Source organism: Saccostrea cucullata, unplaced genomic scaffold, assembly GCF_032062105.1.
Source record: "Saccostrea cucullata isolate Sc308-1 unplaced genomic scaffold, CSIRO_AGI_Scuc_v1 ctg887, whole genome shotgun sequence".
In the NCBI taxonomy this organism is placed as follows: Eukaryota; Metazoa; Mollusca; class Bivalvia; order Ostreida; family Ostreidae; genus Saccostrea; species Saccostrea cuccullata.
The window spans coordinates 114,528-126,171 of record NW_026940875.1 but is presented as its reverse complement, the minus strand read 5'-3'; the positions used below and the strand labels follow the sequence as shown (position 1 = coordinate 126,171).

General features: G+C 33.5%; 1 protein-coding gene across 1 annotated transcript; it reads left to right on the top strand.

Annotated features, from left to right (window-relative positions):
* Positions 1 to 4,985: 4,985 nt before the first annotated feature.
* LOC134256568 (uncharacterized) lies at positions 4,986 to 11,386 on the top strand. The gene is made up of 10 exons (XM_062739252.1): positions 4,986 to 5,059; positions 5,321 to 5,392; positions 6,223 to 6,394; positions 6,567 to 6,680; positions 7,009 to 7,082; positions 7,171 to 7,242; positions 7,562 to 7,709; positions 8,293 to 8,399; positions 10,834 to 10,909; positions 11,052 to 11,386. Exons 3-10 carry the CDS (start codon positions 6,340 to 6,342, stop codon positions 11,273 to 11,275), a joined length of 870 nt encoding a protein of 289 aa, XP_062595236.1. The 5' UTR covers positions 4,986 to 5,059; positions 5,321 to 5,392; positions 6,223 to 6,339; the 3' UTR covers positions 11,276 to 11,386.
* The last annotated feature ends 258 nt before the right edge of the window (positions 11,387 to 11,644 follow it).

Sequence of the window (11,644 nt, the reverse complement as noted above, 5' to 3'; positions counted from 1 at the left end):
ACATTTTCACCTTCAGGTCCAACAAATCATATGTTGCCCTCATACCCAGTCAATAACTGTACATTGTTTCATGGACTTTTGAGCTTCAATACTGTTCGTTATCTCTATTTATTTCATTTAAGTAATTTTGAATTTTCCAATAGTCTGATCATGACAAGAAGCAAACATAGTTGTAACCGATCTATAGGAGATTTTTTACTCATTCATGGCATTTGAAAACGTGTTTGCTTTGCTCCAAATTTGTAATATAATTTCAATGGACAAACTTGATTATTGTTTTTTTTTTCTCCATATTACACTTACTGGGTTCGGGAAAGTATCATTTATGTTTTCAAAAAACCGCAATAAATGCAGACACTTTGTGTATAACCCATGTAATAAACGTTACAATACTTCTCGAAAATTCGGAAATCTATACACCGTGATTGGTGTAAAAAATAAATAAACGAATACCCAGAACGAAAATTTTATATAGTTTACAGTACTTATTACATACATGGATACTTTGATTAACTATGAAACTTAAAAGAGCATTTAATTCAATTTATAGACAAAAATTATTTACCAAAGGCTTTTTGCATGTAAGTGTATGATTCCTTCTCAATATCACCTCGATATTGTTTTGCTAAGTACGTATCCCACTTATATCTGTCAACAATATTTATTTACTAATGATGATAACATGGGCTTTACTAAAACGTACAGGCTTGATTTATAATTTTGTTTTTATATTTTGGTATTACTAATATCACTGATTACTTAATACTATTAAATAGCATATTGCTTTATACAGAGAAGAACAGTTGCAATATATCAGAAATAAATGTATAAATGAAAGTTCATACATATTTCTCTGCAACGTTTGAAACTTTTCATCCCCGTATAAATTGAACTCAGAAGTGTTGTCAAATGGAATGCTTGAAATAAAAGATACCACAGAGTCTCCTACATCTGCTTTAGGCCACACCAATTTAATTTCTTGTTCGTCGGATATTTATGATGGAAAAAAGTACGAGGGGGCAAGCGGTTAAATAATAATATTATTACTTTTTTGAAGGTAAAATTTTTAGGCGTAGCGTGAAAAAATTTGAGCGGAAAATTATATTTTATCTGATTTGCAGAGTTAGCAGATTAAACAAACGATTAATAGAGCGGAAATGGAACAGAAAATAGCCCATAATTTTTATGGTGCGGGAAATTTAAATTAATATTATTTGTATTGCGTTGTTTAAATACGAGCGGGCGGGTCCGACGAACAAGAAAATTTATTGGTGTGGCCTTATATTTAGATATTTTCTTGAAAAAGACATTAATGGTTAACTAACTACCAAGTATTATGATAAACTTGATGATTTTAACTTTTAAATGGTCAGCTTCCATTACTTATCAGCAATATACTTTCACCACCTGCATGCGGGCTTTATCTCTCACTTGATTCGTTGCGCAAGAGCATGCTTTTCGCATGAACAATTTATAAAAGAGCTAAATTATTAACAAAGTGCCGAAACAAGACCATCAGCAGTCTCGTTTAAAGTCATCATTTGGTAAGTTCTATGATCGATACAATGACCTTGTCAGCATATACAAGTTATCATTAAATCAAATGCTGACTGGCCTTTTTCATACTAATTAAGGAAATTTGAACACACAAAAGTGTCGACGGATTTTTCCGACGGAGCACAGGGCAGGTGTGACCGGTTGGCAGGGGATGCTCACTCCTCTATGGCATCTGATCACACCTGATTCTTTTGCTCAGTTCCAATTTGGTATTGTTTATTGGACTATGAGCTTGAATACTGGTCGTCTTCTCCATGTATCCGTATTTTATGTTGAATTGAATTTCATTTTATTTCGTTCCAAATGAAAACCCTTTTTTAAAAAATCTGATAAAGACATTATTATTATTGATTAACAAAACATTTGGTAACACACATGAAAGAGATCAGAATATAGGCCTGGTGTTGATATTTTGACTATATCATGAAAGAGGTCAGAATATATGACCTAGATTAATGTTGATATTTTACTATATCACAGACTATAATCATGTCATTTCTGAAAGTGAAGTGTAATCGTATTCCACGGCATAGATTTCAGAAAAATTACATTAAACTAGTAATAAATTTCATGTCGAGAGATATGTAAGGCATGTATTAATTACAGTGCAATTATCTTAGTTGTAGTGGGCTTTTTTAAGAATTCATGATTTTTTGCACTTATGATTTCTTCATATGTAAGTGTCGCCAAATCTAAGGCCTTTCTTGAGGAAACTGTGCATTATATTATGAGGATTTCGACATATTTGTAAATATAAAATGTATATGAATCTTTGTTAGCTACAAACAGTGATTCACATAATTTTATAACATTCTTCTCTTCTAATTGTTAAGTAGATCAAAGATAAAGCCAGATTGTATAATCTTTATTTATACTTAACCTGTCTTATATATGACAGTCCAACTCACCAGGACTGTATTTGTCCATCCATACAAAATGTATGTCATTGTGTTAGGTAAGTAATCATGGTTACATATAAACATATATTAATATAAAACCAAAACGCAGTACCCTTAAATTAGATCTTAAATTCGTTTTCTGTTCAAATACAAAACTACCATAATTTATATATGTATAACAAATTTAAACATAAAAACAAAAGTTTTTCGTCCTAGATGTTGGCCAGTCGTTAAGTGAATAATGTCGTTTCTGCGGAAGAAAATTCAAGTTTTTATTAAAATAATACTTAAGGTTAGTGTCTTTTAATTCATAAAAAGATCATATCCACCCATTCTCAATATAAGGGCACACATGCCTCTCTGATTTTTTAAAAAATGAAGTTCAAGAAAACAATTTTTCTATCAATTACCTTTGAAAGAAAGTATCTGAAGATTTTGTTTCCAGATTTTTTTCATCAAATTATAATACATGAAATAATGACAAGACGATAAAGTAGAGGGTAATTTTATTCAGAAATGTAGCTTGAAATGTACGTTACTTTTTCTTCAATGTCCAAAAAAATATGTAAAAAAAAAATGTAGTCATTAAAATCACAATTGGAATATCTCATCTTAACACCAGCACATCCTACCAACTCTGTCATCAACATATTTTCTCGGCATACGATGTGTGTTTGATTTTTCCTTTAAAAAACAAAGGTTACTTTTTGTCCAGATGTGTAAAAAATTTTTTTAAATATATGCTTTAAATTCTTCTCTCTGTTTTGTTAAGAGTGAATTCTCTTGTCATTTTTAATAGATACTGAAAAATTATATGTAGTAAAATTCTATTTTGATTTTCTTTTTTAACATATATCCAAAATTTAAAGGATACATTTCAAATATATTTCTGTTTAATAAAAAGCTTAAAATTCATCTAAAAATTGTTCGTTTTGTTTCAGTTTATTCCAAAAAAGATTCATGTAATCACATTGTGTTATATGTCACAATCACCACTATAAAGACACGATTAAATATTGTTCATTTCAAGCTTGTAATAATATGTAAATTGTTAAGAAAATATTAAAAAAAAGCAATTTTTGACATAAAAATCATATCAATGAAGCGTTTTAATGCAGTAATATAAGAAAAAATGTAACAAATTATAATCAAAAAAATGTCACGTCACTGGTAACGTTCATTTCACATATTATTGTACAGTTCATAACCATTCTTTTGTGCTGTTTCGCTGAAATTGACATGTAGCCTAGTTACTTCTAACTGTGTGCAAGGTTACAGACAAAAAAATATTTAGTCAATGTATTTTTAAAATAAATGTTCGTGTTTGGCCATTGAAACTTAACAAAATCTATTCAATATATCCATTGACAGTCTTGTTAACAATTTCATTTAGTATGTTGCAACATCGTTTTTCAAAACACAAACATACGTGCTTTTCAGTAGATCTGGAAAAATATAACCCAAAATGCAATGATTCAAACAAAACTGAGTATTCAGTATTTGAAATGTACGTAACCGTCTTGTGTTCTGGGTTTATTTGTTTTGTTTCTTTTTCTTTTCTTTTTTTTTTTTTTTTTTTTTGGTTTTTTTTTTTAAAAATTAAAAGCATTTGCATACCTTGTTTTAAATTATAACAACAATTCAATTAATATTGACGAAAAGTCGCACATGAAAAGTAACAAACTGCAAAAAGGTTGCCAAAGATGAATTTAAGACACTTAGAAATAAATTTTCTAGCATGTGTTAACAGTTTTAAACATTTACAGGATTGGGGTGCATAATAAAATCATTGTCAATTGGATTGTACATAATTTTGTTTCCGTTGCAATTCATGTTAAATTAAAAAAAAATGTCAGTTAGAAATACATAAAATGTACACCATACGCTACATTTCAAATATAAAAATCAATTCTCTTCCACAAGCATATGTTGCGCGCAATATATTGATACTGTTTGAACCTGCATATCATAAGAAATGCATCATACAGGTTTCGTTTCAGAAATATTTACCAGGTATCAAAATTATATTACATAATAATTGACCTTAATATATTTTTTTCCTCACATGACGTTTCATTAATTTTGTTTAGTCCGAAACCTTTGAAACTTTCCTTTGTGTACACATTCGAGTGTGTGAAAGTTTAAAATACATGAAAATTCATGAGATTCACTTAATTCAATTTCATGGCAAAAAATAGAATTTATATTTCAAAACGTATTTTAAACCATTAAATTTCAAGCTTATATTGCATAAATAAACCCGAGAGAGCTTGTCAATTGTCAGTTGTATTTGAATAAGATATACGTATACATAAGCAAATATGATGCATATTTTAAATTTTATAATTTGAAATTTTACTGTATTGAATTTCTCATATTGTGGTTTACATAATCATACACATACCTCGGTGAGATTATATAACCTAAACTGAGATATCTTAAATTTGATAGTTTATTAAAAATATTTATATGGAATAAGACATTATTTAAGTCCCGGAAACATAACTGACAAGGTTTTTGTAGCATTGAGATGTTATGACTGTGATGGCGTGACGTCAGTGAATGATTGCAACGCAACGAGGTACTGTCCAAGTCTAGACCATGTATGTATATATTTCAGATATATATATATATATATATATATAACTATTTAAATGTTAAATTTATGAATTACATTGGTATTTCTTTTAAATGAAAAATTTTGAGAAAATAGTGGAAAATAGTCAATTATATTCAATGTAGGACTATCAAAAAGCAGTTTGTTTGCTTATTATTCAGTTTGACACACAAGTTGTACCGCCTATCAGCAGAATGTGTGTGACGATTGTAAGGTCCCAGATATATTTCATATTGCATGCTTACAGAAATGCGTTATATCCGAATCATATGGAGCAGACTTCTCTCTTGTATACAAACTTGGATGTGCAGCATCTGACGTAAGTCAACTCACGACACCTATTAAGTACTACACATAACCCTTTTGCCAATTCAATACATTGCCCTTTTTGCGAAATGTGTTCTGCAATTAAACATAGTTCCATGTAATTTATTGCATGGTTTTGTTTCGCTGCAAATATTTTGCCTTTGTAAAGTTATAATAAAGACTAAAACAATTTTGTTTTCAGGTGTGTAGAAACAATTTTGGATAAACACTTCTCTAAATAAACCCGTAGTGATAGGCATTTGAAGATACCATAAACAAATAGATGCATACACTGAAATTTTACGGCAAGTGCTGCGACACGGATTATGTAACAACAGGTACTTACACATGCATTAAAAATATTTACACAAAAACATTATTTAAGTCGACAAATTGCTTTTTGTAGCAAACAATGCGATGTTGTAAGTGTTTGCAGGATTTCAACATTTCATATAAATATATATATATATATTACGTGGTTTATTAAAAAAATGTTAAATTTATTATTTTTCTTTTTTAAAAAAAAAAGTGAAAATCAGTCTAAAAAGTTTGAGGAAAGGTAAAATCAGGAAGTAGAATCCTTGAGCAGATAGATTGTCGTCATATATTATTTGCTGCTTTGCTTGTTTATTTCAGCGATATGCACTGATATAGATTCTGCAGCGTGTCTAAGACTCAGTAAAATCAAACAGGGTATGTTTTGCCAATTCAAGACATTGCCCTTTTTTGCGAAATGTGTTCTGCAATTAAACATAGTTCCATGTAATTTTTGCATGGTTTTGTTTCGCTGCAAATATTTTGCCCTTAAAGTTATAATAAAAAATAAAACAATTTTGTTTTCAGGTGTGTAGAAATAATTTTGGATACGACACTTCTCTGGTAGTGATAGGACGTGAAGAACCAGACAAAAGAGCGACACTGAACGGCAAGTGCTGCGACACGGATTTGTGCAACACTCACATGCAAAAGAGGGACACAAAAACACGTCGACAAATTGCTACAAACAATGCGAGTTGTAAGTGTTTCAGGATTTCAACATTTCATCGATATTAACTTTACGTGGTTTATTTTTTGAAAAAAAGAACTGAGATCAAAACAGTTTGAGGAAAGGTAAAATTAGGAAGTAGAATCCTTGAGCAGATAGATTGTCGTCAAATATTATTTGCTGCTTTGCTTGTTTGTTTCAGCGATATGCACTGATATAGACTCTGCAGCGTGTCTAAGACTCAGTAAAATCAAACAGGGTATGTGTAATGACCCTTGTATGGCCAAAGCCTGTGCAAGAACCTGTGGAAACTGCGGTAATTGATGTTTTAAATATTCAACATAAATATCTATATCATATGTTTTGAAGATGAAAATAATGATGAAAATTTACTGTTTACAAATATGTATTTGCTTTATTTTTGTTAGATAAAATAGTAATTGTATAACGTGTAACGTTTTAGTAATTTTGCCCAAAGCTCCTAAATTCTTGCGTTAAGGACATACCGGTAATCATGAAGAATTTTTTGTTATTATAAGCTTAAGGAATTAACTACTATAAGCTTATGGTTCCAACTGGCAATTTCTTTCATTCGTAATTTATGACACTCTTATGTGATATGCTTCCAATTCTTCATTAAACAGTTGGCTGTTATTCGTGTAGTCACGTGACTAAGACAGAGACGTGCAACAACATGGTCGGCTGTCTTCCAGGAGAGGTATTTATTTCGTTGCATACCACCAATCTGATTTATACATTCAAAAGTAATTCAATAAATTTTAAAATTATAAATGTTTTACTCACAGAAATGCTACACTCTGGAAACTCTAACTTCCGCCGGAGAACATGGATATAAACTCGGATGTGTTCACGAAAATGTAATTAAGCTTTACATAATTAATGTAAATAATCTTTACGAACATTGATGGCTCTATCGTTAAAAGGGTGTTTTCCATAAAAGTCCTGATCGTCAATAAGTATATAACTATACTAAAGAAAGCATTCGCGTTCAAGTGTCATTATCTCAAAAAGTCAGTTTTACAGTACAAGTACCATTGAATTTCATTTGATCATGAATTTGTCTTGCCTTCAAAACTAAAGTCCTTTAAGTGTAAAGTACTTTGTACGTGTTTGTGATGATTAATTCTTTTGTTAATTCATACTTGAATCTCCAATATGAAACCGATTTCTTGACAGGTGTGTTCGAGTTTCCATAACCAGGCTGGTCATATATTTGGTCGGCGGAGTGATCCGCTGGAGTTGTCCCTGAATGGCGACTGTTGTGAGGGGCCTCTGTGTAACCACCACGCTCTGGTCCACCCCACACCAGCCACCGGCTTATCAGGTGATAACATTACTGATCGAAATATCTAAAATAGTCCAAGAAATTTTAATACAGTCTTTGTAATAGTGCATGACAAAAATATCGATGTACAGATCTTTGTGTTACACATGAAGACTTTGACATATATTTGAGTACTAGTATACATCCAGCTTTCTAAGTATGCCGGTGTTTTAATTCCTTCCGTGTACCAAGCCGCACATTTTCAAACCCCCAAACAACACTTTGGATACAAAAGAAACTCCAAAACCTTGTGCAATTACAAATAAGACTTTTTAACTTTATAAATGAACTGGCCACTGCCTTAAATGTTACAGAGAACTTCGAGGAAAAAGATATTGTGACAGTCTGACGGACGCGTCAGGATATATTTAGTAAACAATATACCCGAACTGCCTTTAGAAATTGTGGGTAGAAAAAATGCTTCTAATTGCTGCTAATATAAGTAACCATTTTTGTTCTTACTTTCAGGTTGCTTGTACTTGTCGCTTCCATTTGCTGCTAATATAAAAGTGACCATTTTGTTCGTACTTGTCGCTTCCACTTGCTGTAAAGTATAATATGTGACCATTATACTTCGTTTCAGGTTGTTTGTATCTGTCGGAGGACCACCACTGTCCAGTGGGTTTTGAGCTCAATGCTGGACGATGTTACCTGGTGGGGGATGAGAGGTACAACTTTACAGAGGCTCAGGTTTGTTAGATTTACCGGATAAGGATAGTATACCATTTTATACCAAATTGTTACATACACTTCAGATATATGTAGTGTAACATACCTGGGTTCAAAGATTCCGTTGTTCTGCCTTAAAAATTACATGAATAAATCAAATACATATTAAAGTCAAAGAGTCTAAATAAGTAATATTTGCAATATCCAATTCTGTCTTGAAGTGAATGTGCTTTCTAGCAACGTAAAACACCAACTTGCTGAGTAGTACAACAAAGTCTTAAAAGCCTTATACAGGCACAAAAAAAATTGTTAAGCAAGATAACATGTCGCACCTTAGCTGAAAGCAAACTGACACCTCTCGACTTCAGTCTGCTTATGAATAAGAGCTCTGATGTCGCTACTTACCCACCCACTCAATCCTCTCTGCGTCGCCAGTTGTTTGAGGCGGCTTCAATTGGTTTCCATCTGATACTCGGTGGGCTGTCTCCATGGTCAGTCTTATGCTCTTGATTTCTGGTCTTTGAGGACAGTTTGTCTCCAGGTCTACTTTGGCCGGACTTTATTCCTTTTTCCTTGGGAAGCCCATCAATTGGCAACACTACGCAGTGGGTTTGGGAGAGAGGCATGCGTAGGACTTAACCAAGCCATCACCAGTAATATTGTTGCCAATACAGTTCTATTAATTGCTCTTCATTAGAGATGGTTTTGGGCCAAAAGATCTTTTAAAAGAATGCGTTTGAGGGATTTGGTTTAGAAGACTTTGTGCTTCCTTATAATCGCAAAAGAGATTTTTCAGCACTGATTCATACAGGAGGACACTGAGGATATTGCACTTGAAGATCTTGATCAGGGTTGCATGATGAGTGTTGTGGATCTTCGTAGGGATTTCAACATTGCAAGAGACTGATTTGCTTTGCAGATCCAAGTTTTATTTTCTTGTTATAGTCGCCCGTTGTGGTGACTTTGCTACCAGGTATGTGAACACCTCAACATCCTTTATGTTGTTCAATGTTGATCAATGTTAAATTTCTGTTAGTCGTTTTTACTAGTAAAAACTGTACATGTACTTTTTGGTGTTGATCTTCCATCCGAATTTGTTAGCTGTTACACTAAAGTACTCTGTCTTCTGCTAGATATCCTAGTGTCTGTTTGATAGCAAGCCAAGGTCATCAGCACAATCCAGGTTCGGTAGTATTTAGGTCATTGTCCACTGCATTCCTGTCTTTTCTCCTGTGTGATGTTCTTCATGTCCCGATAGCACATGCGACAGAATACATCCTTGTTTTACTCTTGTATTCACTGCAAAGGACTCTGTGACCTGATGGTTATTTACCACTCGGCACTCAGAGTGTCGTAGAGGGACTGGATGATACAAACCAGTTTCTGTAGGGTGTCGTGGTGACGCAGGATCTTCCAGATAGAATTACGGTGTAGCTATGAAAAGTCTTTTCAAAATCTACAAATACAGCATAGAGTGTTGTTTTACTCATATGACTGCTCCAGTATCTGCATTAGTACAAATATATGGTCAATACAGGATTTCCTCTAAATGAATCTGGCCTGCTCCTGAAGAAGTATGTCTTCCACGGCCACTAATATACGTTGTAGTATGATGTGATTGAAGACCTAGCAGGTAAGAGAGAGAAAAATGTAACCCAACACCAGTTGTTGCAATCTCCAAGGTCACCATTCTTGGCCAGTTTGATTATGTCTCCTTTCTTCCAATTATCTGGAATATCCTCTTAAAGCCATGTATCAGAGGATGCGCTACAATATTTAGGGCATCTCGGAATATACATCATCCTCTCCTGGGACTTAAAAGCCCATTTCTATCTAGAGGTCTGTTTTTGTCTCATCATTCTCAGGAAGTATTGATAGATCTGATCGGTCCAAAATCTTCTTAAAATATTCTTTCCTCCTCTCTAATTTTGTCATTTCCTCTGTCATTGCTAAATCGTCTTCTGCTTTTACAGGGAGGTCTCGGTTGGGACCATGATCACTGGTAAACAGTTTTCATGTCCCTCTTTCAGCGGCTTCTTGTGCTTCCTCGGCAAGTTTATCCGTATGGTCTATTTCAATCCATCTGTTAGGTCAAATATAGTTCCTTGTAGTCGTTTCTGCAGCAGATGTGGGTTTAACGATGTATGGTTGCTCAACCGTTTTGATCCGGACTTGGATCTGGCATTGGCATCTACTTCATGTCGCTACCTGCATGTCCCCAGTTATCACGTGATTTCTGATGATCGAAAGGGTGAAGTAACAGGAGGTACTTATTTCTAAGCTTCCAGCTGGTAAACAGAATGGGATAACTGATTTTGATTCTAATTTCGTTTTAGTAGCATTACAAAACTAGCCAGTATTCTACGAAAACGTAAAAGTAACTACCGAACTGTAAGATATCGTTCGAAATTCAGTGCCTATCCTTCTAAAATATCAGTTAAAATTTTAATTTTAGGCTTTCTGTGCGTTCCACTGTTCTAAGTTGGCAGAGGATTTAACAGTTCATGACGTAATGGATCTCCGAGGTGTCGGTAAGTACATTCAATGTATTTTTTTATGCTGTATTTCAATTATTGTTATATTCAGATGCAAAACCCCTTCTATGTGAAATTGTAGACTTAATTGTTAACATATGTGTACATTATTTTTACTTGTTTATCTTTTCTTGCATAGTTGACGATAATTATGTTCTCATCGGAGCTGTTGATCCAAACCACACCGGAAACTTTGTTTGGAAGACGTCTGGTCGCCCGGTTCCCCAAGTGACTCACAATGGAGATCGTTATTCGGATAACACATGCGCAACACTGCATTTTTCAAGACGTGATAACCCAATCGTGTTTAGTTCATATTGCCACTACCATTATAGACCATTGTGTCAAGCTGTTATGAAATAAAGAGATGGGATATATATGTCTCGATAAGTCAGAAAACAGGAAGACTCTGCATTTCAGAAAAGTCACTGATCTTTGGTTCTTTCTTTTGTGTACTATATTTGGCTTAATGTCTATCCCCTTTCTCCAAATTCGCTCCAATAGGTTGGCAAATGTTTAGTCATGTTGTAGTTATAAATGAAAGTTGGATACGACAATCAGATTTTACAAGACTAAGTGGGTATTAGTGAAAGGGGGGAGAAGAGGGAGAGGGGGATCATGGAAGAAAGCGTAAGTGACCATCTCTACGATAACATAAGGTAATTTGCAGTTCAGCTCATTCATATAACACACACGGACCCGACCGACTAAGCTCTCGTGACATTATGCCAA

Coding starts and splice junctions, on each gene's coding strand:
- LOC134256568 (XM_062739252.1), top strand. CDS start 6,340: ATGCAAAAGAGGGACACAAAAACACGTCGACAAATTGCTACAAACAAT. Junction 7,083..7,170: donor TCGGCTGTCTTCCAGGAGAG/GTATTTATTTCG, acceptor TTTTACTCACAG/AAATGCTACACTCTGGAAAC. Junction 7,243..7,561: donor TCGGATGTGTTCACGAAAAT/GTAATTAAGCTT, acceptor ATTTCTTGACAG/GTGTGTTCGAGTTTCCATAA.